The 27,092-nt window shown below is 55.0% G+C and overlaps 3 protein-coding genes across 6 annotated transcripts in view; 2 read left to right on the top strand and 1 right to left on the bottom strand.

The window, feature by feature from the left end:
- PRKCB (protein kinase C beta) overlaps nt 1-16,937 on the top strand; it is a 136,239-nt gene extending 119,302 nt beyond the window's left edge. For 2 of the 3 annotated variants that reach the window (XM_069810556.1, XM_069810558.1), the window contains one exon: nt 6,545-7,934. In XM_069810556.1, the coding sequence (XP_069666657.1) occupies nt 6,545-6,703 (159 nt within the window). In that variant the 3' untranslated portion in view covers nt 6,704-7,934. Of the gene's footprint in view, nt 1-6,544; nt 7,935-12,168 lie in introns of those variants that run through there. The other variant, XM_069810557.1, reaches the window with a different exon arrangement.
- Nucleotides 16,938-19,863: 2,926 nt separating this feature from the next.
- LOC138690385 (collagen alpha-2(I) chain-like) lies at nt 19,864-22,607 on the bottom strand. The gene is made up of 4 exons (XM_069809338.1): nt 21,588-22,607; nt 20,896-21,015; nt 20,688-20,797; nt 19,864-20,056 (listed from the first exon to the last, which is right to left on the bottom strand). Exons 1-4 carry the CDS (start codon nt 22,605-22,607, stop codon nt 19,864-19,866), a joined length of 1,443 nt encoding a protein of 480 aa, XP_069665439.1.
- Nucleotides 22,608-22,656: 49 nt separating this feature from the next.
- The window catches only part of CACNG3 (calcium voltage-gated channel auxiliary subunit gamma 3), a 33,113-nt gene continuing 28,677 nt past the window's right edge, over nt 22,657-27,092 (top strand). Inside the window, exon 1 of one of the 2 annotated variants that reach the window (XM_069810560.1) lies at nt 22,657-22,978. In XM_069810560.1, the coding sequence (XP_069666661.1) occupies nt 22,768-22,978 (211 nt within the window). In that variant the 5' untranslated portion in view covers nt 22,657-22,767. The remainder of the gene's footprint in view (nt 22,979-27,092) is intronic. The other variant, XM_069810559.1, reaches the window with a different exon arrangement.

Consider the following 27,092-nt stretch of genomic DNA (forward strand, 5'->3'; position numbering starts at 1 on the left):
TTCTTAATTAGCTTCTATAAAGATAAGGTTACAGATTGTCTGCAAGCCAAATTTTCAGCATACAGAATAATATGCAGATGCGGGCTCGGTATCTGCCCACAAATGCCCACAGCCTTCCCGTGCTCCAGCCCCGTGTAGTGCCTGAGCACTTCAACCCCGTGAACACAAGCCGAGGGTGAGCAAAGCCCCGTCTGAATTGTCTTTAGCATCATGTCGACAAATTTTGCTTATCGGAAGGTATCATTAATTCATGTTTGCTCATTGCTCAAGTAGCACAAAACCTCCTCTTGTGTATGTGAGTGCGGTGGGCAGCTTCGTGCTGCCTCCGCACCTCTCCCCGCCGGGGTGGTCCCCTGCCTGCACCCAGTCTCCGCAGAAGCATCTTCGCTAGTTATCTCTTCTCTAGCACCCACCCACAATATTTTTGCCACCTTTCTATGATTTTGTAACATCTCTGCAGGTAGGGAGCGTGGGTACAAGCAAGGGCTCTCCGTGCCTTCCCAGCGGCCACTTGCCGGGAAGGCTTCACATCGCTTCCCAGAAACCTGCGGCATTTTACACCAACAGGAAAATGGACGCTTCAGCCCTCTGCCTGGCTTGGGTGTTACGTACCCAGAGCCGAAAATAAATTCCCAAGAGCTCATGTGTTGCTTCCTGCTTTGTGCTTGATTAACCTTTATCACAGAGATGGTAACGAGACAGATCAGAGTCTGGGTTGTCTTTGGTGTGCAGAAACTCGGCGGTTTTGACATGGGGCTGCGCTTGGCTGCTTCGTGGTTTGGCTTGTGCATAACAATTCCTTTCGTGGGTCTGCATTTACCCTGGGAAGTGTATTTACACTTGCCTGCTTTCTCTGTCTCTCATTGAGATAATTATTGTTTTTGGTATCTAATTACTCCTTTACTTTACATAAAGCCTAGTGATTTGAAAAGTCTCCTCATTTTGAGAGCGTTGAAATCACACAGCAGAGCACAGGATTACTCACAACAGGACAAGGGTTTAAAAAAATTGCTTTTAATCTAATAATTTTTAATTGCATAAATTAATTTTCTTCTAACTGCTTTGAATTAATATTGAAATGCCTTTTATAGACCTGGACGCATGAAAACACCAGTTATCCTGTATGTGCGTTTTTGTAGCCTTAGTTTCAGTCTTTACGAGGTGAGTTCAGGTGTTTGCATAAGTGATTTCCTAATTAGATGAGATGTAAGGATTGAGGGGGCCAACAGTGGGCAGGAGCATGCCGTGGAGAGGCGGCCGAATGTGTTGAGGTTAAACATCTCATCTCGTAATTGAGTCAAGATTTGCTCTGGTAGCCTCAGGGTCCCGTAAAGACTTTCTCTGAGATTCCCCTCTGATTATTCAGCCGATATTCTCAGTACATTGGGAAGAAGCTTGGCTTTGTTCATAGGAGAGAGATGAAAGCCAGGGCCGTACATCAGAAAACCCTTGCAGCGAACGCTCTCAGCCTTTGCCCGGAGCAAGGATGAATGCGGGCTGGAGCATCCTGAGCTGTGGTCTGGGATCGTTAGCCAAACACTTAGGAACAAAAAGCACCTTTGGTCCCTGTTCACCCTGACCAGCGCAAAGGGGCTCTTGGTGTGGCCCCAGGTTCATGCTGCGAGCCAAATTCCCCCAAGAAGGGCGCATCTGTTTCCAGAAGTGTCAGAGAGCCCTGATCCTCCCTCAGGGGGCAAAAGCCAGGTTTCTAGCCCAGCGCAGCACCAGGAAGGTCAGACTTGCCCAAGAGCTGCCTGGGAGGCCAGTGGGATTGTGGCTGTACCACTGGTTTGGGCCAGAAAAATGGGAAATCGAGGGTGCGTTCAGCCCACCGCTTCTCCTCGGCTCCTTGGGAGCAAGGGCTTCATCACAGCAGGAGAACAGCCATCCTCGGCTTTTTATGATCTTTGATTGCATCTTAGGGATCAATGGAAAATATTTTATTATGCCTTTTTTCTCTATTTGAAATCAAGCTAGAAACTGATAAAATAAAAAGGCTATCTTCTAAGCTGACAGTTTTATTTCTGCAGCTTGAAAAAAAAAGTCATTCTATGCTGGCTATAAATATTAGACAGGACACATTGGGGATTTATGTAAGATATAAATTCCCACCCTCCCCCTTTCTCCATTCAGGATGGAGTGATGCCTGTACATTAATATAGTACTAAAATGAGGCAGATTTTTCACAACATGGCTTTAGATAAATGTAAAAATTCATACAGCATGTCTCCCGTCCTTTAAAGAGGAACTTAATTTCGGAAGCTTTAAAGATGGTGCTCCTGCAGAGAGCGACCATTTGCCGTCCGGAGCGGCCTGGATCCTTCTTGCTCTCTCTTAGCACAATGTGGGCCAGATCTTGCATCTGAAACTCCAGCAGTGTTGGGCTTTGGCCACTGGAGTAAAACCTGCCACGTTCCCGAGAGCCAGTGGCTGCCTGTGGCATCGTGGGGGTGGCAGGACAGCACAGAGGCATGGTCACAGCCTTTAGACCTTGGGTTTGGGCTTGGACGTGGCTCCTATAAACCCAAAGACAATTTCCAGCCTTAAAGTATATATTTTATACCTGTGAAAGTTCCCAAAGAGGAGGATATGCTGATTGGTTTGCTGATAATGACAAGTTCTTATGCATCCAAACAGAAAGTCTGCAAACCTCACAAAGCTGGGCATGGAATACTATGGATAGATGCGACTTCTAAAATTTTCCATCCACATATTCTTGCCTTATTTCATTATGATGAGAATTATTCCTTGCCAACATACATATTAAAAATATATTTGTATTTTCTATCCCTATAACTGGAAGTGTTTCACAAGGATTAGTTTTCACATGTTTGATGGGGTTGCTCTTGTTTGATTTTTTTTTTTTTTTTTTTTTTTAAGAGACAGCACATTTCTTTATAGCAAAAAGGCGGCTAGGGCTGTCAGACATTTCGCATGAAGTGCCTTGCATGTCTCCACCGAGATCTCATGAAGCTAATAGGCAATGACAGCTATATTTTCAGAGCACTGTAAGGCTTTCACTGTATATGGAGTTGATAGAACGTGCAGGTGAGCGGCTTATTAGCAGGTAAACCCTGCTATGTTCTGTGTTACTGCACTGATAACCTTAAGCACTGCAGACTTTCCCAGTAATCTTGCTCATGGTTTGTTTTATCCCGGTGCTGAAGGGGAAGACTAGGGACAATGTGGCCTCGAAAAGCCCGTCTCTTTGTTTCATGACTTTAGCTTCCAGGCTTTGTGAAACTGGCAACTTCAATTTGGGGAATTTATTTTCTATTTTGATGCTAATAGGATGGTTTTCGGGAAGGCATTTGGCTGTTGCTGACTTGTCAAACATCTAAAACTTACTTTTGCAAGACTCTAAAGCTGTACTTGATTGTGTGGTCTGGAGCAGCGACCAGCTCTTCCCAAAAAACTGGAGCTGTGACAGGTCTTGGTCAAATTCCTCATGGTGGGAATTGTCAGCTCATCTGGAGAGAACCTCGCTCTTCGTTTCTGGACATCCGTGAACCTCGCCGCTGTCCTGCTGCACTGGAGAGAGGGGTATCTGCCAGCCTTTGAGCCCGCCGGTGATACGGTGCCTGGCGTAAGCATCCCCCAGGACCGCTTCCCCCAGGGAGGGTCCGGGGGGGCTCGGCTGCCCCCGCCTCTGTCCCCCAGCACGGCTGGGGTGCTGCTTTCCAACGGCTCCCGGCCTCAGCAGAGACAGCGGGCTGGGATCAGACGTGACCTGCGGACGGGGAGCGTGGGTACGGCTGGAGTAACCGCGAGGGGAAGGTCACCGGCAGGTCCCAGTCTGGCCACTTCTTCGTGTGATGCCGAGCCTCCGCCTGCCCAGGAGATGGGCACGTCCCTCTTAGTTTGCACCCGCCTGCTGCCCGCAGGAATGGGGTGCTTGGACAGAAGAAGAGATGCGGAGAATTGCCTCGGGATGGGTCCGTACAGCAGTCAGGGATTGGCAAGGTACAAGAACTTGGGCTTTTTCTAGGGAGTAGCTCCCGAGCTGTGTGTCTGCCAGTCTGCTCGCTGCGCTTGTGTCTTCATTCTCCATCTCCTCACTGGGCTTCTGTTGTTAATTTGACCCGGGCTCTGTGTTTTCTGGTGCGGGGACCCATACCCTTTCTCTGGAGAGGTCATTTTCCACTCGGGTCTCTGTGTTTGAAATCAGGGATTTCCAGAAAGTTGTTTCTGGAGGGCCACAATGTGGATGGCATCGTGCTGGGACCACAGCCAAGGGCAGCTGGGGCAGGTTTTCCCCCACCAACGCGATGCTCTTCATAGGCTGCATGAAAAGGCTTCTCAGGCTCATTTTGGGAAGCCCTCATCTTCAGTACCCTCCTGGTGAACTGGTTTGCACTGTGTTTGCATGTTTGGTTTGGGGGGATTTTGTTTGTCTTTGGATTTTTTATTTTTCCTAACTCCTCCCCTGGGCAGCACCAACTCATTTTTGCATCAAAATACTTACAAAAGAGCAAACCACATTGTGACCTACCACACCAAGTGCTCTTGCCTGGGCTCAGCTGCGGGCTCAGCCGTGGGGCCAGAGGCAGGAGCCGTGTTCACCGGGGCTGGGGCTGCAGCGTGTGTGACTGCGGCAGCCCAGAAGAGATGCAGGGGGAGAAAACTGCCTCTGAGGTCTCTGAGTAAGTTTGAGTGCTGAGTTAGAAACCACGCTGAGCTCAGGGTGACGGACAGGAGATGCGCTTGGGAGCAGAAGCTTGACAAGTCCAGACTAGAAATATGCTGTAGGTTGAGACATGGCCTTACAACATATGAGAGGGAGGGATGGGCTCAGAGGCTTCAACTCAGCAGTAACTAGAGTTAAATTGGCTCAAATGTTACCCATTGAACTTTTTTTAGAGGCTTGGGGATAAGAAGTGTCTCACTTGGCACCGTAAGAACATACAAGAGCTGCCAATGAAACATGCCGTTGGAGGCTGATGGATGTTCACGTCTTCCCTGAAACCTCCCCTCTGGCAGAGGAAGGAATTGGGAAATGTTGAAGTTTACATGTATTTGTCTTTAATATTTTATTATATTTAGTCTGACGTTTATTAAAAATGTAAATCTGTTTCCTTAGCAAATGAAAGTTAAATACCAGGAAAAATATTCCCAGCACTTGAAGCGTATGTTCTCCATGGGGAAATGGAAGGAGAGAACTGAGGGACCGGGAGATGCTGGCTTCTGCATCTCGTCGGAGAAAAGAGGGCCAGGAGAGCATCAGTTGTGTGTCAGCTCCGATAGGAGGGAGAGTTCACCAGCCATTAGAGCAAAGTCATTACATGCAGTTCATAGGGATGTGACATGCGTGTGATAGGTAGTAATTGAGCACAATTTGTAGCTGCTGCAGTGACCCGGTATCCACCTGTTATTATCTATTGCTATTATTATTATATTAAATCATGACTTGCAGCATGGGAAGTTACAGGACCCTTGTTTTGATGGCTAAGAAAATTAAATAAGGCATTTGGCATGCCTCCCTGCTCCCGACCTCCCTCTTTCGCTGCAGAGACTGCAGCACAGCCAGCCGGGTCCTCGGCTGCTGCCCAGGGCTCCTGCTCCGCAGCAGCCCCGGAGCGATGGATGCTGACCGACCCCCGAGGAGGGTCTGGCACTCTCGGGTGCTTTCCAGGCCCCGTGTTTTCCTGTCCCGCAGTGCCGTGCCAACCAGGGCAGCGGTCACCCTGACTCCAGAGCTTTCGGGTTCTTCTCTCGTCCAGCTTTGCTGGCTGCAGAGAGCTCGCCGGTGCTCTGGGACTCCTGCCTCACCCGACATAGGGGTTGTCACAAGCTGCCTTCAGGGGCAAGAGAGAAAAATGTCGCTGTCAGTAGGGTTTTTAGGGTTAGCCAGCCTTGTCCAGTTGCAGCGGAGAGCTCTGGGAGTGCCGTGCAGTGAGCCTGGCTGCCACGCAGCAGAAAGCCCCCGCTCCCGCCTGCCTTGGCCGAGCAGCACCCCATGCACCAGTGTGGACCGTCAGAGTCTGACGGGCACGTCGGGAAGGGACGGAGCAGCCCTGGAAATTCCCAGGCACAAGTGCCTGCATTAAGCATTCGGCCAGCAGCAGGTTACAAGAGCTCTGCGGAAGGTGAGAAGCTCTCTCCTTGAGCAGGGGCAAGGAGAAGCCTCTCAGCAGTCCAGACATGACGAAAGCATCCCGCTCCCCGGGAAGGAGGGATGACCGAGCAGGTGAAGCCGCAGGGCTCTTTCAGAAGAAGCTGCCGTGTGCATGGTGTAGCCTGAGAGAAGGTACAGCGCTGCGTGTAGGCAGGGAATGACAGCAAGTAATTGCACTCCCATCTCATTCCTCTCCTGCAATTACTTGCCATGGTGCAGCCGGAGGGTTTTGCCGGTCTCTGGCTGCGCCATGAGATAACATCGCCTTGTGACTAACAAAGCTCATAAGTATTTTGCACCTTTTTCTTTTCTGCCATTGCTGCACCGAGATAAGCGGCGGCGCGCGGCGAGGCTGGGCGGGTGGCTGCAGCCGCGTCCCGCACGCTTCTTTCTCCACCCACCATACGTTCTTTTCTTCCCCTCTCATAGTGTGGACGCAATGCTGAAAACTTCGACCGGTTTTTCACTCGCCATCCACCCGTCTTAACACCTCCTGACCAGGAAGTCATCAGGAACATTGACCAGTCAGAATTCGAAGGATTTTCCTTTGTTAACTCTGAGTTTTTTAAACGTGAAGCCAAGAGCTAAGTAGCTGTCTAGATCTCATTCCTGCATCTCTATCATCCAGTCCCAGCTGCTGTTGTGGTGACATTTTCCATTGCAAAACTTGCATTCGTGGTTTTTCTTTAGTATTCTTACTAGAGTGACCATATTTCAAAGCCCAAAGTGTCTTCACATCATTTGGGGCGTGCCTGAAGGGTGGGTGATGTGCAGTAAGAGCTGCAAATGTGCTTTTATGACATTTTATTTCTAGAAAATAAAAACAGTTCTAACAGAGGTAAAATGGAGAGGTGTAAACTGTGACAATTAGGAGAGATCTTTTCAGCATGCGCTTCAATTCCTGCTCTTCCCTTTTTCTAGTCTTTTAATGTAATCATGAAAAATTAATATTTAGCCTTCTTAGCCTTAGCGGCAGGTAAGTGTTTTTAAACCTTTCCCCAGTATGAACGCGCACCCCGCAGCGCGGGTGCTGCCGGCTGAGCTGCTCAGCTCCTCCCAAAACGGAGCAGCTGCTCCCGAGAGCTGAAATGCCGATTCTGCCTTCTTCTATAGCTCTGTCCTGCTGTCGCTGGAAACCCACCGCAGCACCCCTTGCCACTGTAGACTCGTACGTGTGTGGATTTGGGCAGGTGCAGTTCTCTGCGTTGGGTCTTCAGCAGCAGTGATAAATTATTAGGGAAGCCAGGTCTGCTGTTTGCAAAGATTTCTCCTGATCGTGCAGTTTCTAAGTAGCATTTTTTAAATCAAAAGAAACATATCCAGTTGTTAGTGGGAAATTTGAAAGAGCTGTTGCAGGTGCTTTCAAATCCATGGTCACCCTAGTAAATACCACACATTGGTTCTCATAGCAAAACTTTTTCTTTTTTTCAAATGCCAAAGCAATTGATTGAGTTTGTTACCTGCGCTTTAAATGTGTCAAAAAATGGTATTAACACAAATGGGATGCTATTTAACGTTGAACAGTATTGTGAATTCTGATATGAAGCTTGTAAAGAAACTTGTTTCAACTAATAGTCCTACTTTTAAAAAATGCCGCTAGATATTTAAATGGCCTAAGTTTTGTTTCTGGCATCAAAGAAAACGTTTCAGGAAGGGTGAATTTCTCTTGAAACGATAACAATCATGCAGCTTCCTTTTATACTATTCTGCAGATGTTCACGGGCTGTCACTGTATCAACCTGCTTTAAGTTGTAATGTGCCATTGTTTTTTTTCCAATACTGATTATAAAATAAAAAGTGAGAAATAATGTCCAAGGAACTTCCATGTGTTTGGCAATAATGAGTTTCTACAGTTCTGGGTTCAGAGATGCCAGGAGCACCGACAGCCAGGGCTGCACCGCGCCGAGGGCTGGAAGCTGCCCCGACCGCTTGGGGATGCTGGCTCGGGGGCACGGTGGGTCCCCAGAGCTGCCTGGGAGAGCAGCGCAGGCAGCAGCGCAGGCAGCAGCGCAGGCAGCAGCCCACATCACAAGGCAGCCTCCTGCACCGCCGGCGGAGCCGTGGCCCATTCGTCCTCTGCGGCGTTTGTCCCCAAACCGAGGTGCAACGTACTGGAAGCATCTTCCAAGCGGAGAGCGAACGCCTGCGTGTCCTCTGCACCAGCTCGTGCTGTGCAGCCGGCAAACCCTGCTCACTCGTGCGCTCAAACATGGACAGGGAAAGGAGTTTCCGTCCGGTGTCCCTTGGAGGAAGGATGATTTGAGGTGTCAGGACGGCCCTGCCGCAGGGTGCTGCCGAGGCGAGCAGAGCTCTGCCGCTTGGGAATCTCTTTAAATGCCTTGAACAGAGACAACTGCAGCATGCGCTTTGGATTTCTGGAGACTGCAGAGGCAAGGCTCTCGGCGAGGCAGCGCTGTGTGTCGGTGACTCATCGCCCTGCCTGTGCGCTCTCAGAGGAGCAGTTGTTAAAAGCAATTGGCAGTTTCAGCTAAAGAGGGATTACAGGTTCCTGCTAACTTCCCTTCTCCTGAGCGCATGCAGAATTTCCCTTCTGTCTTTGGAAATCCGCTTCTGCTGAATCGCTGCGGTTCTGAACTCTGCGGGATCGTTCTGAAAGGCACCGAACGGCAGCACCGGCAGCGCCGGCAGGAGCTGCTCTCCGGCAAGCTCTGCCCGGGCAGCCCTGGAGCGGAGCTCTGCCGCGGGGCTGGGGCTCGGCAGTGGTGGTCGGGGAGGATTCCCGTCCCCTCTGGTCCAGGCACAAATGCTGTTCTGGGCCAGATGCGCTCTGCGGGCACACTGCCCTGGGCGTGCGGGAGCCCCGGTGCCTCCGCCACGCCATCCCTCCCGTGCTCCTCGTCACCTCCCAGAGTCAACTAGCCCTTTGCTGGAGGTGTTTTCAGCCTTGAATTTCCCCTGCCTTCCCCTCTCTCTGTTTACCAGATCCACGTAGCTGCTCCCTACCTGCTCCCAGGCTATTCATCATCTTTGACAGAGGCCAAATTGCCACCCATTTCAGACAAAATTCAAGGTAAGAAGTCAGCAAACCCCGCTTCGCTGCACTCACAGCTGGGCCCTCCTGGTGCTGCGCTTTCCTGCAGAGCCCCTGGAGGAGCTGGGGGGGAAGCTGCTGGAGGACGCTGTGCAGGGGGAGGTGGGCTGCCCTGAGCCCCTTCCCAGGCACGTCACAGCCTTTGTCAGAGCTTTCTGCTGCCGAAAAGCAGCAGGAGGTTTTGCTCACCGGAGGGCTCCCAGGCTGAGCACTCGCCCTCTCTGGTGCCATCAGCAGAGGCCACTCCGAAGGGCTGGGGACCGCGGTGGCAATTTGGACCAGCAGCAAATGTGGACATTCCATTTCTCTTTGCAGCATCCCACAGCATTCCGGCTCGGGAGAAGCTCCTGGCTCGGTAGGACGGTGTTTTCTTGGCACATGTTGGTTCGGGTGGACGTGGCCTTCAGGAACCATTTGGTCAGCTCAGCATCCCTCCGGGAGCGGGGCAGGAGCCTGGTGCCAGCGTCGGCTCCTTCCTTCTGCGTGTGCTGGGTCTGCAAGAGAGAGCCCCTGTGCAACCGCTTCGAAATGGCCTCTTGGCAGTGAAGGGCAGTGCCTCTGCTCTTCTATGGCTCCGCACCAGCCCCTCTTGTCCTAGAGGGGACACTGCCTTCCATCGAGGTGGGCTTACACTTGCATTTCAACCACTTCACCCTTTGCCTGTCAGAACTCTGCACCCGAAGTCTTCTCCTTCACCCCGTCTGCCCTTCCCCGCTCCTGCTCTGTGCCCCCAAATCCACCTCTTCTTCCTTCTCCGTGCTGGGCAGCGGAGCCCTGCAGGGACTGTGCTGGCTCCCGAGTGTCTCTTGTCCGACAGCGAAGGCAGAGACCCAGCTCCTGCCTGGGGACAGGCTGGGACCCGCGGGCGCCGGCAGGTCGGGCTGCCGGAGCCCTGAGCACCGCTGGCTTGACGGCATGTCCTGGCTCTTCTGGCTTTTCTCTCGTCGTTCCTTGAGCTCCAGCCCCATTTCTCTTCCCACCTCGTCTCCTCTCAACCACCCTTGGCTCTTTGCTCTCTGGTCTTTCCCCTGCAAGGCTGAAGCTGTCCCAATGGGATGCCTCCTGTGGCACGTGGAGTCTCCGAGGGGCCACGGAGGTCCTGGTCCGCTGCTGGCCTTGGGGCTCGTCTCCAGAGGCTCGATCCGGCTGCAGTTGTGATGTGGAGCTCCTGGCCTGGCTGGGCTGGCGGGAGGAGGGCAGGGAGGACCTGGATCTCAGCCCTGTTCTGGCCGTGCTCCTGCTCGAGGCGTGAAGGTGCCGACGGCTCTGCCAGCAGCCGGTGGGACAAGAGGTGCTGCAGTGAGGACGCAGCATATCGCCCGCCGGGTGCTTCATTGGTACGGAGCAGCGGGGAGGATGACCACGGTGGGAGGGAGCAGGGCGGGGGTGCAGACCGGTCCCACATTGTCCCCCCCCCGCAGCCAGTGGCCATGAGCAGCAGGGGTGTGAGGGCGGTGGGACCCCCCTGCAATTCCCCCTCAGGCCCCTCTGCCGTGAGCCAGAGTTGGAAATCTTCCATCGTAGCAGAGCGCGGGCAAGCTCCCGGCACTGCGGGGGCCTCGGTTCAACAGCAGGGTCGGAAAAAATAAAAAGATCATTTTGCAGGTTTCTGTGAGGCACCAAATTTTTGATGGGGACCTGCCAGTGTCACGTCAGGGGAAGGTCACCTCCAGCACGGAGTCAGGGCGTGCGGGCGGCTCTGCCCGCTACTGAAAATGAAAAAGCGGTGGAAAGAGCTCTGCCCTGCATTGAGGCTTGTCCGGCCCCGGGGCGATGCTGCGGGTCCCCCACCCGTCACCCCCGGCAGCACCCCAGCCCCACGCAGCCTTTACAGATAGTGGGAAACACTGGGAGGTGACTGCGAATGACTGCGCTCCCGTCTCGTTTAAGCTCCTACATAGACACACAGAATAAGAGATGGGGAAAGTCTTTTGTCCCCACTTGCTTTAATAACGAGACGAAGCAGAGCAGGTCCCAGCCCGCGGGCTGCCCGGCTGCCGCGCTGCAGGGAGCAGGGCGTCCCTCCGCGGGCTTTCTTTACTGACGGAGGATCCTGGGTGCTTATGTTGTATCTTCAGCGCTCCGGTTTCCCATTTAGCCAAGGCACTGTAACCTCCCGCAGCCAGAACATACCTTAATTGGGCAATCTCTGACACACACCCATTTACAAAAATGGCCCAAGCGTTCCCAACTGATGGGATCTGCAGTGCCAATAGCAGGTTACTAGCGCTAATCATGAATAACTTTGGGTTTTTTATTTTTTGGGTTGGATGTAGCTGCAAAGTTGTTCTTCTTACAAAATTAAAATGATAAAAGGTTGCATATGTGGAATTTTCATTCTTTGAGCTAGTGTATATTTTCTATATACAATCCTGGAGCAAATCGCATCCTCAGATCAATAAAACACTGCATTGGTCAATGCCATATCGTAGCATAATTTTAAAACATCAAGCTTAAAGCAAGAGGAGCTCTTACAGCTGATTATTTTGTGCAAATTTTGAAATCGTCTTGAATGTTTGCTTCCATTTCGAGGCATGTTGCTTCCTCCAGGCTCCTTCCTCCTGTGTATTGTGAATCTCTGTTTGCAGTGGTGGTTTTGCATGCCAAGAAACTGCTCTGTTGCTCTCTTTTGCAGCGGCCAGGAGAGGAGGGACGCTTGGCCTGGGAGCACCACAGCCCTCCCCAGCACCCCGTGCTCTCACCGTGTCCCTTTACTGTCTGGTTGTGTGTTTCAAGGCGTTAAACTGGTGTTCTTCTCTTCTTGCCCGCGGTGTGGGGTCACTTCTATTGTACAGGGGCTGCCGCTGCCGCTGCCTCTCTGGGTGCGTGTTCCTCACCGGCGGTGGCTTTAGAAACCGGTGTGAAGATCTCGAGTGCCGGGCGCGAAGCCCAGGGACAGCAGAGCTCTCCCGGCCGCGCGCCCTTGGGTGCTGCCACTGCTCGCTTGCTCGCTCGCGCTCCCCCCTTTGCCGCGTTTAACTCTGTGCTTTCCATTTAACAGAAGGACAAACGAGACACTTCCAACTTCGACAAAGAGTTCACCCGGCAGCCGGTGGAGCTCACGCCCACGGACAAACTCTTCATCATGAACTTGGACCAGAACGAGTTTGCTGGATTCTCCTACACTAACCCCGAGTTTGTCATTAACGTGTAGTCGCGGCGCAGCCGCTGCCCGCCCTCTCCTCGCAGTCCGAAACTCCAGATCGCCTTGTACATACCGACACTAGTCTTCCGGGATTAGCAGTGCAGACATACATACCCTCACGCGAAACACGCCGACCGCTTGTTTTAGGAGGCCTTTCTATGTCTGTGTCACTTGCTAGCTTGGTTTCCCTAGCTGGAGATGTTTGGGGTTCGAGTTAACAGTCAGTAATGCTTCTAGAAACTATAGTTGGTGGTGACTAATAGAGTTTTTAAACAGAAATATACCAAATTGCTCCAGTCTTTGTAATTTTTGAAATCGGATGCTGAGATTCCAGTGACCCTAGCTACTCACAAATCGTTTCTGTTGAATGCTAAGCATGGTTGATATCTTAAACCGTTGTGCTGAAGCTTGCGATGACTGTGAGCTTGTCTTAGAGGAGCCTTTTGTTCAAGACATGGATACATTTGATCAGTGTGGAAAAGTCTGCTTATAGACATATATTTTTAAAAGCATTGTATATACCGTCAGCCTGGCTCACCGAAGCCGTCTTCCTCCCTCGCCTCCCGCAAGCCTGCGCCTCGCCATACGGCCTTTCCTACACTCAGGCATTAAGACTCCAAAAGAATTCCACGCCAGTTCTTGTAAATCAGAGCAAATCTTTTTCTAAGTGAAAGGTGGGATTTTTTTTTAACATCTGGAACAGTTTGCAGTTTTGATACACTCTGTCAGCACTCTCATAAATCTTTCTCCTGTTTTTTCACAGACACTGTTGAAATTTAACAGCTCTGTAAAGGATATTAATATTCTACCAAAACAAAACACGTTTATATTCTCGGTTTACAATTTACCAAGTGAAAATATGCCCGCTACAAAAGGGCTGTACTGAGGGCTATTTATAAAGGTTAACTTTTCTACTTTACACCCTCTGCTATTATCTTAAAGGCTCAAAACCCATGAATTTTACAGGCATCTCGATTTACCTGATTTCAGCCAAAATTCCTGGGGGTTTTATTCAGTAATCCAGGACCTTCTGCATCATTTTAAAAATTCTGAATTAGGAGAGACAATTCCAGGAGCTGTTTGTAAGGCAGAGCCACGCCGTGTGTGCAGCAGCGGTGCCATGCGGGAGGGCAGGGGCAGGCAGGGGCTGCCCATCGGTGGCCGGGTGGCATCTCTGGCTCGCTGTTGGGTTCGCAGCAGGGTGAGCCCCGAGTGTGAGCATCCTTCGAGTCACTGGCTGTTATCCCTCTCTTATGACACATTAGGTTGGTGGGTTTGCAAAGAAAAAAACCCCATACGTATATTTTCTGAACCACTACCAATTCTAATGTAAATACACATTACTCCATGCCTATAGGGGAAAATGGGGGTGGGATTTTATGAATCATGAGGAATCCTATAAAGGAAATTCTGGTTTGTAGATCTTTTATAAACATCAAACTCTACCTTTTGAAATTATTTTCTTCCTTTAATGATTCATTGGGGAAAAAGGCTGCTAGAAGCTAAAGCTGATGTCCCACCTGCCGGGGAGCGGCCGGCCGGGTGTCCTCCCCCCGTGATTAAATTGCAGGCAGGCAGTGCCCCACGCATGCGGGGGACGTGAGCTGCAAGTCCATGGTCTTGGGTACTGACCTGGGCTGGAGGAAACAAAACAAAAACCCAGAAAAACTGCAAATTGTGCCAGATTGACGAGAGGGTTTATGAGACGCTCTACATCAGACGAAGCCCAGGGAAGCCTCACCCGTGGGCTGGTTTCTGGTGAGGGTTCTCGTAACTCCATGTTTCAGAAGACGTCTCGCCATCCTCTGCAGACCAGGGTCGATGTTCAGAGCATGTATGTTACTGTGACTTTTAAACCTGTCGCTGCAGAATTAGTATTACTTCAGTGGTGAATGTTTTTCATTTTCGTACCCTCAGCTCTGAAGCCGTTCCCAGGGTCTGTGCAGGATGGTGCTGTGGGGTCTCCTGTGCCGAGGGGCACCCCGGGGCCGTGGTTACACGCAGGGGCTGCTGGGGGGGTAGGGGGGAGTTACGTCTTTTCCGTTTGGGACTTCTGTGTATGTGTTGGGGTGACACCCCTGCATGGAGCAGGCGTTGCTGAACCGCCGAGCGAGCCGGGCAGCCTCGGACGGGGCCCGCGGGGAAGCCGGGCCGGCAGCCGGCCATGCTCGGCTGTGCCGTCAGGCAGCTTCGGTGTCATCTTCGGGATCTGCAGGGTTAAGATCCATGCTCCAGGGAGAGCTTAGCAAAGGCTAGGTCCTGTCTGCAGAACTCGTACCTTGAGTATTTCTGATGTTGTCCGTTCTGCTACTTGCCAAACTCTTATTTCAAGGTTTGTTTCCAGGTGACCTGTTTCTTCTGTGGAGAAATGTAAAATGGGATATGCCTGGCCCCGCACAGGCGTTGAGATTTGTACAAACTCTTCCAAGGAAGGGCAGAGCGACAGCGGTTGACTCACTGTTTGCTGTAATTTGATGATTTAATCTTCACCATTGGACGGGGAAAGCAGTGCTTCAGGAAGATGCTCAGAGCTGAGAGGCTTCAGGAGAGCCCTGTTAGTCAGTCCCCAGGTGCTCTGATGCAAGGATAAAGCCCAGTAAAGTGATACTGGAGCATGCCGCCAGCACGCTTGCACCCACTGTGCAGCAGGGCAGTGCCAGGGGGGACAAGGGGACAGTGTGAGCGAGCAGCAGGTGAGACAGGAGAAGGATGCTCTGGGGGACAGAGGAGGCATCTCAGCCTGCAGCTGCAGAGGAGAGAAAAATCCCTGGGGGCTTGCAGGGTGCACCCTGACCGCTCGACTGCGTGCTGGAGGGGGCCTGGGGGCAAGTCCGGTGTCCTACGCTGCGGTGGGATGGGCCGTGGGGTCCGGCGGTGGCAGGGTGGGAGCCAGCGCCCCGCACCTCCCCAGGTGAGGCAGGAGGAGGGACCGAGGAGGCAGGGCATCCACCCCCCCTGCACAGCATGGCAACTCCTGACTCTTTCTCCCAAGCTGGATTATACCTGAACGCTGCAGGTAAGTGGGGTTCAGGGTCCTCAGGTGGTTCCCTGGGGGGCAGGATGGATTAGGCAGTGTGTGTCCCCCCAGGGTGGTGTTGGCCCCTTTGCTGCTGGTGGGCGGCTGCAGCTGGGGCTGCGGCGGCTGCTCCGGGCAGCAGAACCTGGTCGGCTCCTGCACCCAGCCGAGGCGCTGGGCAGCAGCGCGGGCTTTGCAAAGGAGACCGCGTGCTGTCTGAAGAAGACACGGGGCAGGAGGGCTGAGGCTCTTAGAGGCGAAGAAGTAACAGCTTGCATTTACCCACTGGCTAAGGATTTCGTTCCCAATGCTGACATTTGGAAATACACCAGGATACCTTGGTGCAGGAGCAGATTCCCATTCCTGTCTGCAGGGATGTTAGGGCTGCAAATGCTGGTGCTCCCTGGGCGTGCCCTAGTCTTTCACTTGGACATTTTGCCAAAGAAAAGGAGAGAGGACTGCGGCTGTTTGTCCGTGTTCCTGGTGTAAAGCACAGCCCGGCTTGAGCTGGGGAGCGGTGGCGAGGCTGCCAGGTGCCCGCAGCGGCGCCGCGCCGCTGGAGAGCTTGCATGGCACACGGGGACGGACAGTGGAAGAGCGGAGGGAGTGGAGGAGAGCCTGAGCAGGGACCTGCCCGAGGTCAGGGGCAGAGCCAGGGCTGGCTGCTTGGGCTCAGCCTGAGGAATCGCCTGGTCTGGGCAGTCTGCAGGGCACTGCTGAGGGCTGTGGGCGGGCGCGGGGGGGTTGGAAACCCCGATCCTCTCCGACTCTGCTGTCCTGCAGCTGCACATGGCTGTTTGGGATACAGCTGGTCCCAACATAGCTGTCACACAGCAGTTCAGGGCGAGTCTGCGCAGCCCAAACGTAGCTGCTCTCCAGCCAGTGCGTGCTGGGGCACTGCCCCAGTGCGATGCCATTTGCACGTGGCGGTGGGGACCTGCTGCTGCTGCTCTTATCTCCCCTGGCTGGACATCTGCGCAGCCTTCTCTTGATGAAAGAGCCATCACCAAAGGGGTTATTGATCCATTTAATAAATAAATGCAAGTTTGCATAGCGGCCAACCCGTATAGGTAGTTTCAAAGATGGGAAGATGAGTGAGCGCACTGGGCAGTAGGTATGCTCTGATGATTGTGAATCCCAGGAGCTCTAATACAAGTGAAGAACTAGGGTGGTTTCCAGCACAGAGTGCAAGGATCTAGCTGTTCAAAAGGTAGGGCTTAACATCTGGAGCATGGAACTAACTCATACTAACAAGTGCTGCGGCTTCTCTGCTTTTGCAGAAGCAGATGAGCCACTGAGCCTGCAACAGCAAAAGAAGCAACAAGCATCTTGCTCCATGCATGGTAGCGTTATCCAAGCTGTTTATTTCTGATCACGTTCAAAGTGGCAATTAAGGAAAAAAAAAAAAAAAAAAGAAAATGTTTATTGTTGAACAGTTTGTGTTTGTGAATTTGATTTCACCTGCAAGTATTTGATGACTTTTCTACATCCTAGACTACCTGCTGTGTGTTGTCAGAAATTCTCATAAAGACCTCCTTTTAGATGGGCATATACTCTTTATTCTATTTGCTGCATGTATGAAAAAATAAAATATATAATTTTAAAGAAACCCTGAGAGCTTGACTTCCTTTGCCCGCGAGACTTGGGGGGTGTGCAGGGGGCGAGCCGGTGGGCTGGGTGTGCCATGGGATCCCCAGCAATCAGCAACTGGTTCCAGCTGTTGGCCGCCTGCATGGTCACCCAGAGGGGCCCCACCGAGCCCTGTTACAGCAGCAGATGTTGAGATGTTGCAGCTTTTCTGTAAAAAGATGCATATCTGTACAGCTAGAGAATATTAGCAAATGGAGCCTCCCTGAATGCAGGTCCTGGACTGGAGACCTGCAGCTGTGGCTGGGCTTAAAGATACCTATAGACCAATGGGGAGGGGGAGGGAAGGTGTAGGTTGTTTGTATCTTCAGTTAATTGCTAATTAAGATGAGTTAATTAACACTATTGCAGATGCTTTTCCCACCACCCCGCGAACATTGGTTCCCAGTCCCTGTGAGTCACGCGGGGCTGCGGGGGGTGAGCTGGCTGGCTCCAGGGAGGTCGGGTGCCCGGCAGACCCTGTGCGGGTGCTTTGCACAGCCTTGCCCTGCTGCTGCAGCGAGGGCAGGGGAGCAGCAGGCTCAGAGGGTCGCGACTCTACGAATCCCCCAGCGTCTGCGCGTGTTCCTAATGCGGCTGTGAATGGTTTCCTGGCCGAGCACACCATTATGCACCTTTCTGCTTGCTTGCACGGAAAGCTGCACAGCACACACCTGCTTTTCTCCATTGAGGAAATTTGCTCTTTTAGGAAGCGCCCTTGTGAAAGCCAGTAAGCATGTTAGGAAGGGCATTTCCTTCTCCCTTCGGGGACTTCAGCTAAGCCTTCAGCAAGAAGATGTCCTCGTCTCTCCCACCTGGCGTGACCGGTGGTCACCGGGGACCACCCCAACTGGCATAGAGGTGGGAAAACCGCAGGGCTTGACTGTCCCCAGCACTGCCCGCATACCCCCAGCGTCTGCCCTCGAGGCTGGACAGTCCTGGTCTGTCCCCCCGCTGCCTCTCTGCTGCCCCCCCAGAGCCCCCGTCCGCGGGCAGGGCGAGCTGCAGGACGGGGTGGTCTGCGGGGCTGTGCCAGGAAGGTCTCCCATGTTTTGGGGTGGCCGGTCGAGCCCCTCCTCAGCTTCGCTGACGTGCCCATTCCCAGCGTGTCGGAAATGCTCCTGAGCTTCCGTTATCCTGGCTTGTGTAAGTAAGTGAAACATTTGGTTTTGTGACACTTTCCGTAATTATGGGAGCTAATGACAAAACCATTGTGACAAATGACTCAGCTTTTGATAGTGAAGTTAATTAATTCTGAAGTTAGAGTCTCCATCGGAGTATCTGGAAAAACCCAATTAAGAAGTCTGCTTACCCAGTGAAACATGGGCAGCAGAAACCCAAGTCCCTACAACACGCCAGGTAAAATCCTCCTCACCACTGCGAGGGGATGATCTGCTTGGAGCGAGGAGAATAAAGGCCAGACATCAGCACAGCGTTTGCCTCCAGAGCCGTCCCTCCATCCATCAAAGGCATCTGGAGGAACACAGCCTCATTAATGTTTGAATGAGTGACCAGAAGCAGCTTTGCGTTAGTCTCTGACCTTCAAGAGCCGTCTCCCTGAAGCCATCTTTCATCTCTTTCATTTGCATTACAATCCTGTTTGCCTCATTATTCGTTATCCACTTCTTCTTCAAAGAATTTAAATCAAATCAATTAAATTGCGGTGGGTCGGAGCAGCAGCAAACCTTTTATGGTGGCTCAGCGTGGTCCGGCTGGACTCAGACTACGGAATATCTTTTAATTCCCTGCTATTTGTTCTTTTATTACTTCTGTGGTACCACTGCCTCATAGAATCCCTTTGATAATCTTCCTCTTTTCTCACCCATCCCGTGCAGACTTGCTCTATGTAGAGGCTGGTCTTGGAATGACCTTGGGGAAGGGATTCCCTCGGCTTCCTTCCCACAGCCCGGGATCGGGATCAGGATGTCCCCAGCAGGGCTGCAGAGACGGGGAGCTGCTGAACTGCACACAGCACCCCGTACCCTCGGAGCTGGCACGGAGCAGCTGGGGGAACCCTGTGGCACTGGCATGACGTTTCCTGTCCCGTGTCATCCCTTCCCTCTCCTGGATTTGTTTTGTCTACCCAGGGTATCGGTACAGAGGAAAAAAAAGCAGATGCAATAGTTAGGCACACCAGCGTGTGTGCAGCTGGTACATGCGAAAGCAGAAGTGTGGGTGAAGTGAGGTGGATTTAGCACGGAGCTGCTGTAAGCGCGTTCACCTGGGTCTCCCGAGAGGCTGCGTGCTGCTTGCTAGCCCATGCGTGGCCACTCCTGCACTCCATTGGCATCTTCCCAGAGTAAAGAGGCTTAATAAGAATGGATTTCTGCTTCTCTCCCCTGTTATTTTTATTGCTATTAAACTGTCGGAAGTCTAGCGAGGAGCCGCAGAGCTGGTAGGCAACCGCACAAGCTCGCACCGAGTAAGCCAGCTTGTGTCACACACACTTGGGCTGGTGGCATGTATGACATTGCTCAGTCGTGTCACAGCTAGAACATCCCTGAACTCAGTAGCACGTCACATAAGGACACACCAGCCTCACCACTGGAGTCCTGTTAGAGCCAGTAGACTGCAACCAGCATTTCCAAAGCATGTGCAGATATAAATAATCCCCTCGTAGGAGTGGGGAAGGATGAACGCACGTGCCAAAGGCTCTGGAGTCCTTATCCCCTTGCAGCCCCCGGGAGCAGGGAAATGAAGTGAAGACTAGGCAAGGCTGGAGCTCAGCATCTCACTGCATTGCTAATGACCTAAACTCGCCTTGTATCAGAGCCTCTCCTCCTTCAAGGAAAAAACCTAATCCAGCTAGGGATTATTTCTGACTACTTACTTTCTGTCACTTTGCCAATTTAAATGCAGCAGAGCTTTCATCGCTGGATTTGGAAGGACAAAGCCTAACAGATCTCGGTTTAGGACATTTTTGCCTGCAAGGACAGCTTTTTTTTGCAGAAGTTGTACAATCTTTGCAGCACGAGCTGGTTTCTGTTATTCGTTTCCACTTTGCCGAACTCAGAAGGGTCCAGGTCCGTGAGCAGGTAAATGACGATGGATGAGGCAGTGAGCAGCAAGGGGTGGCCGGGGCTGGAGCTGGAAGGGCCCAGGCTGCACAGGGCAGGGCGTCAGGCTGCGACCGCAGAGCACACCGCCCTCCCGAGTCTGAGCTGCAAAGCAGGATGGCAAGGTCCTCAAAGTCTTCTTGGCTGCAAATCTTAGTGAACCCCCTGGGCGTCCCCTGGGGTGGCTGCTGTGGCCAGAGCTCCGGGCTCACTCCTGGGACTGGCTACTCCATACAACGAGCGGCAAGAGGGGTGCAGGGCTTCGCAAGGGGTGCCCCTGCCACCAACCCCTACAAAGGCCAACATGATCCCACATGGACTTTGATTCTGTTTGAGCTTGCTTTGTTAAAAGCCTAGGAAACGGTACATGTGCACTCTGTGCACACCTACACACACACTGTTAAAATAACACAATTAAGGCTGCAAAATCCCCCACTCGGAATGCAATTTTCAGCCCCTTCGCTGTAGGTGTGAGATATCTTTGCTGCCTCCTCCCCGGGACGCCTGCCTCTGCGCAGGATGGGGGCCGGGCAGGGTGCTGGTGTCAGGCTCTGCCCCACATGCTGCAAGAGCTGGGTGACAGGCGGTGGGAGTGGTGGGGGTGGCAGGACGAGGGAGGGTAATGCCATGGCTGAGGCAGCTGTCCCAGAGAAGCACTGTCTCTCCCTGCACCTTACCCCAAGGTACCTTTGTGGTACCCACCAGCATCGTGGCGCAGCCCTGCGCGGGGCTCATCTCGGTGTCCAGCCAGTGACGCCAAGGGGTGACCTGTCACCGCCATGTGCCGCTGCCAACGCCAGTCACAGAAACTGGGCGACCATAACCCCTCCTCAAAAAATAGATGGAAAAAAGCCCTGCGATTCAGCTTGGGTGGATGCTTCTGACCACAATCCCGGAGTCTCCATCCTCACCTGCATCAGAGAGCACTGTTGGTCCCCAGCCCACTGAGCACTGCAGCTCCCGGGGAGAGCCCGGGCAGACCTGCCTCCGCCTCCAGCCTGAGCTCTGAACAGAGGCAGTAAACAAGGCAAAGGGCCGGTAACGAAGCAGGGGAATAAACCAGGGGAATCCACAGCTGGGCAGCCAGTGCAGCGGGCGTGCTGCGTGCGGCAGGGTGCTGGGGAAGAAATACTGTGGCGTTGCAATCAGCGTGCCCTGCCTGATGAGTATGCACAAAGAAGGTGATTTAAGGTTGAGGAGGGTACTTAATTTTCACACTTCTTAATTTCCCAGTGCCTGAGTTTTTGGTAACCTTCGTAATTTTCTGTTTGCATTTTGGGCATAAATAACTAGTATTTACATGTGAGCGCATACAAATGAGAACTGTGGAAGTACACACTATCAGGTAAATCATATGCTTTCCCGTCTCATCTGTAGCCCTTAAATGACTATTAATTTAAGAGGTGGGTATATTATAGGGCTTATTTGAAAGGTCGCATGAGTCATAAGCTCATCCAACTGGCTGCAAAAATGTTTGAGAGAGATGAGGAGACAGCAGAGAGGCGCAGAGAGAGAGTGAGGGTTTTAACTGGCGGCAAACAATTAAGGAGCGTGATGTGGAAAACACCCCAAGGTACAGCGCCCGTGTGCTGGCACCGGCGTTGCTGTTGCTCTGTCCCGGCACTTGGGCAGCTGATAAAACCCGGTCCCTCGGGGCGGGCAGTGCCCGCGGGCGGTGCTCGGGGGGCAGCTGCGGGGGCCGCCCCCAGGGCCGCTGTTGCTGTGCCCCCCACCCCGCCGCCCCGCCCGGGGTCTGCGGGTGCCCGCGGTTGTGTCGGTGCGCGGCCCCGAGGCCCTCGCAGCCAGCCGGTGCTCGGCGCCCGGTACCGGGGCAGCAGCTCCGGTACCGGGGCGGGGGGGGGGGGGGCGCGAAGCTGGGGGCGGGTGTCTGCCCGGCACCCCCGGGGCGGTGCCGGCACCCCGAGGTGGGCTCCCCGGCCCGGATCGCCGGGGCAGTCCCCGGTCCCAGCGAGGCGGGGTGGGGGTCCCCCGCCCGGTCCCAGTCCCGGTCCCCGCGCCCCGGGCTGGGGGTCCCCCGCCCGGCCCCGGTCCCCGCGCCCCAGCCCCGGTCCCAGCGCCCCGGGGCAGGGGTCCCCCGCCCGGCCCCGGTCCCAGCGGGGTGGGGGTCCCCCGCCCGGCCCCGGTCCCGGTCTCAGCACCCCGGCCCCGGTCCCCGCGCCCCAGCCCCGGTCCCAGCGCCCCGGGGCGGGGGTCCCCCGCCCGGCCCCGGTCCCAGCGGGGTGGGGGTCCCCCGCCCGGCCCCGGTCCCAGCGCCCCGAGGTGGGCTCCCCCGCGCCGTCCCGGCACCCCGGGGTAGGCTCCCCGTGTCGTCGTCCCCCCCCCCGCCCGCCCGGGACGGTGCCCATCCGCGGGCGGTGCCCCCGCCGCCGGCCGGCCGGGCGGGCTGGCGAGGAGGGGGGGCGTTTTCCAGGCGGCGCGGCCCCCCGCGGCCCGCCCTCCGCTGCCCCCCGCCCCCGCCGCCCCCCGCGGATGCCTTGGCCGGGCGGCGCGGGGGAGGCGCCGGGAGAGGCGCCGCGCTCCCGCCGCGGGCTGCACGGCGGAGCCGGCTCCGCGCCCCTCGCCGCCGCTCGGGCCATGCCGGCCGGGCGCCCGGGGGCTCGGCGGCCCCGCGCAGCGCCGCCGCGGGGGCCCGGCTCGCCGCGGGCCGCGGGGGCATGAGGCGCCGAGCGCGGAGCGCGGCGGCGGGCGGCGGCGCCGGCCCTTCCCCTGCGAGCCGCCGCCGTAGGATGAAGCAGCATGAGGATGTGTGACAGAGGCGTCCAGATGCTCATCACCACGGTGGGAGCCTTCGCAGCCTTCAGCCTGATGACCATCGCCGTGGGCACCGACTACTGGCTCTACTCGCGCGGCGTGTGCAGGACTAAGTCCACGAGCGACAACGACACGAGCCGCAAGAACGAGGAGGTGATGACCCACTCGGGGCTCTGGAGGACGTGCTGCCTGGAAGGTACCGACCGCCCCGCCGGGACGCCCCGCCGACCCCCCCACCCCCACCCCCCGGCCCCGCGGGGGGCCCTGCCCGAAAGTTCGGGGGAGGGCAGGGGCATCCCGGGACCCCCCCACCCCAGAGCCGAGCCCCCGGCGCCCGCGGCCGGCGAGCGGAGCATCCCTCCCGGCCGGGCTGCCGCCGCCGCGGCCCCCCCCTTCCCCGGGCACGGCACCCCTGAAACCTCGCGGGTGGCTCCTGCACGCAGGACGCGGGGTCCGGGGGGAGCGGGGTGCCGGGGTCCCCCCGTGCCCGGGGACCGGCGCTGCCCGTGGGCCGCCGCGCCGTGCATCCTCCCGGCGCGTGTGCCTGCTCTCGGGGAGACGGGGAGCTTCGGGCTGAGAGGCCACAGGTCCCTCTCCCGGCCCCGGGGGCTGTTTTAATGCGAAGCGCTCAGCGGGCAAAGCCCCCCAGCCTCTGCCCCTCTCCGAGGCTCCGTGGGCAGCGTGTCCCTGCCACGGGGGAACCCGTCGCACCAGGCGTTTTTATAGGCGAGCCCCACCACCGGTGCCAGTCCTTCTCCTCCGAACAGCAGAGCGGGGCGAGGTGTGCTGCTCCTGCTGCCCCACCGCAGCTCGTCCCTCCGTCCCTCAGGGACTGCGCCCCACGGCCTGCCACGGCTGCCCCACGGCCGGGCTGCTCCGCCACGGCTGCCCCACGGCCGGGCCGGACTCCCGCCTGCCTGCCCTCACCGCTTCACCCCGTTGCTTCACTCCTGCAGCAGCGCCCGGCCGGAGGGGCCACGGCAGCGGGCGCTCTCCTGCAGCACAGGCCGTGCTTTGGGGCAGTTTTGACCCGTAGCTGCTGGTTGAGATTGATAGGAGCAACAGCAGGCTGCGCTTAAACGTGAGCTTGAACGGAGCCAGGTGCTGGTACCTGCACAGCAAAATAATGGCTGATGGAATCACACTGGGCCGTAACTTTTAAAATTAGCGGCAGCAGTTGGTGTCCTGTGTACTTGGGGGGACCTGCCCCACTGTCCTGCGGGGGCCCGGGGTGTCAGGCTCCCCCAGGCCAGGAGCGACGCCTCCGACGGTGGGGGCAAGCGAGCCGTGGCTGCCGAGCTGCTCCCTCCACATTGGAAAGTTCTCGGTGAGTCACGGCCACGGATGCAGAAATATCCCGTCTGTTCCTGCTGCTCCATCCTAAACCTGGTGAAGTCAGTCAGAGCTTCCTTATTGATTCAAGGAGGGTTTGGATCATGCTCTAATTCCGTAATAAATAATTTGAGATAATCTGTCTCCCCTCTTGGGCTGAGGGAGTCAAGGAGGCAGCAGCCAGGGCTGTGAAAGATGGGATGGCTGGAGGCATGAGTAGTTACCAAAATTCTTGGTTTTGCCGGCTGTATTTTTTTTTTTCCAGCAAATGTTTTATCTTTCCCTCACTGCGATAAATCACTGCTTTGGAAGGAGCCGGTGAGGCCCCGGTCTCCTGAGCACAGCACACTCAGGAAAGGGCTTAACAGTGCCATGCCAGAGCTCAGAGCTGAATCACAGTCCATCACCCTGCGCCCGGGCGCGGGGCTGGGAGCAGCGGGGCACGTGCTTGCGGTGGGATCATCACTCCCTGCTGCATGTTCTCCCCCTGCCTCGGCACTCCCACAGCTGCCGGGGCGGGAGCGGGAGCGGGGAGGCTCCGCACGGTGCCGTGCCGGTGCTGCTCGGTCGTGCCTGTGGCACGATCGAGGCCTTGCGCTGGGCACGGGCTCCGTCATCCCTTGCATGAGTGTGAGAGCATGGGTGGGCAGTGGGGGCTGCGGGGGGGTGTGCGGCACCGAGGCGGCGGCCGGGCGGGTAGGGTCCCAGCTGGTGCTTGGGGTGAGGCTGCGATGGTGCTGGGGGGATGCGGTGGGGCTGCTCATCACCCTCCTGAATTTTGCTGGAGAAATGAGCTGGTGTCTCACAGGCTGTTAACTGCTGCGATGCTGGGAAGGGAAAACTTCCCGCAGCCGAGCTCATGCACCTTCCCCACGGAGGAAGGGCAGTGCTGCGGCGGGGGCTGAGGTCCCCCCCGCAGCCGAGGATCGCCGCTGCGGCCGCTCTCTCTGCCAGCGTGCCCTGCGCCGGGGGAGCGCTGGGAGCTGAGCCCCTGCACCCGGTACTTGTACGTGCAGCAGGTCCTGACTGATTCCAGCTGGCAGGGCCTCCCTGTGTCTCGTAATTTCTGTGCACTCGTTGTATCTGGCTTGAAAAACGGACAAGGGTTGCACTTTATTGTCCTGCTTTAGGAATGAACACGGTCAGTCGAAAGGGCCGGTTGTCCCGTGCTGCAGAAGATGCATTTAGCACTGGGCAGTGCTCTCTGCCCGCGAGAAGTGCCTCGGCCTTGAACTTTCCTCCGCTAACAGGGGTTTAATATGTGTAACAACAGGGGAATTAAGTGGCGAGCTCCAGTCGCTCGTCTGGCTGAGTGTGCGTGGCAGATTATTAAAATGACCGACGTGAGTGCTGGGTGCACGCTCCGTCGCAGATGCTCTTTAAATCCATGTCAGTCACACAGGCGCAGCGCCTGCGTGGGAGCCGCTCGCACCACGTGAGCGTCAAAAGCCCATAGGCGAGAGCGGATAAATCTTGAATGAAGCCGCCGCAGACCTATGTAGAGACACCCACACTGGAAAACACAAATTAGTGGTTGACTCAATAGCTGGAGCCCAGGCAGGCGTTCCCAGACTGCTGTGCTAGGATAGCCTCTGTTTTAAATTGCAGCATTTAAATTCCAATTATCACTTTTACAATATGTGAATACTTAGTAGGTGTCGTCCTGTACTTCCTGCTCAAACGTGACCAGCGTTTGTCGGTGTGCGTCCCCCGTGGCTGTTGCTCGTCAGTTGTTTTCCTCTGGGACTTCCTTGTTAATATAAAAGGTAGGGAAACGCAGGGCGCTTCAGGGAGAAAGCTGAAGTTGAGAAATAGCTGCTTAGGCTTGTGTTGTTTTTAGGAAAGTACAAGAACTTTGGTTTTCATCAAACTTAATTAAATTCAGCATCGTTAAATGCAGGGAGCCTCCTTGTCCTCCCTGCTGTGTGGTATAGATTGGGACTGGCTCCGTGGCGTCATGCGGATCTGAAACAGCAAGAGGATTTGGCCAAGGCTGCTTGAAATACTGTATTTTAAGGCGATGGGGTACTTCTCCTTTCCTCCTTCGTTTCTCTCATTAGAAGAAAGTGCTCCATCATTTCTGGAGGACCACAAGCGTTGATCTGCCTGCCTCCCTCCCGGAGGACGCACAGCGTGCTGCCGTCCCTCTGGACCGTCCTCAGCTGGGGCTGGACACGGGGCGGTTTGCGGAGGACGCGGGGACCCAGAGCCATTCGTCAGCCGAGCTGTCCCGCTCGGACCTGTCCCGGTCTCCCCACTCCAGCGTCCCCCACAGGAGCATAAACGCAGCCTTTGCCAAGCCAGCAGTTCCTCCCTGCCAAACCTGGAGAGCTTTGCTTGGGTTTTGGTCTTTGGGGGGGATCCTGTCTAGATTAAAACATCATATTGTGGGCATTGTCAGCTGACCCCTAGGGCCCACAGGACCTGCCGAGCCATTTCTACACCTGACCTGCAACTCCTGCTTGGCTCCTGGTGCGTTTTAGGTAGACGGTCAGTCCTGGAGACTTCAGCTGAGGGTGAATCTGCCATGTCCCTAGGCCAGCTGTTGCCCTGGGAAAAGAAATGAACCCCTCAAACTTCCTTTGAACATAAGAAATAATCTCTGATAGTTAAGTCTCACGTAGCCAGGCAAGCTTGTTTTTCCTTATTTCTGCATGTTGTTAGTCGGGTTGTACACCTGCGGCTCACTTCAGCCCTCTTAGCTACAGCATCTCAGAGGGAGCTCCCGCGCGTGGTGGTCCACCACGACCCCAAGCCCCTCTGTGCTGCTGCGTGTCAGGGTATCACCTCCTATACCCAAACTGTAACTTGCTCTCCTGGTTCCTAACTGTAAAACCTCAGACTTGGCTGTATAAAAATGGCCATTGCTAAATGAGTCCACGGTACTGAGCTGCCCAAATTCGCCTGACCCACCTCCATCATTCATTAATATTGCAGTCAGTCTTTCCTCTGCCGTTTGCCTCTTCTGCCCACGATTA

This window comes from Haliaeetus albicilla, chromosome 22 (assembly GCF_947461875.1).
Source record: "Haliaeetus albicilla chromosome 22, bHalAlb1.1, whole genome shotgun sequence".
Lineage (NCBI taxonomy): Eukaryota > Metazoa > Chordata > Aves > Accipitriformes > Accipitridae > Haliaeetus > Haliaeetus albicilla.

What these genes read in the sequence shown, in the direction of transcription:
- LOC138690385 (XM_069809338.1), bottom strand. Translation starts at nt 22,607, where the DNA reads ATGGCCCGAGCGGCGGCGAGGGGCGCGGAGCCGGCTCCGCCGTGCAGC. An exon ending in GGTGCCAGCACACGGGCGCT is followed by an intron (nt 21,016 to 21,587) that starts GTACCTTGGGGT and finishes GCCTCTGTTCAG; the next exon opens with AGCTCAGGCTGGAGGCGGAG. An exon ending in TACCACAAAGGTACCTTGGG is followed by an intron (nt 20,057 to 20,687) that starts GTAAGGTGCAGG and finishes TGCCCTGTGCAG; the next exon opens with CCTGGGCCCTTCCAGCTCCA.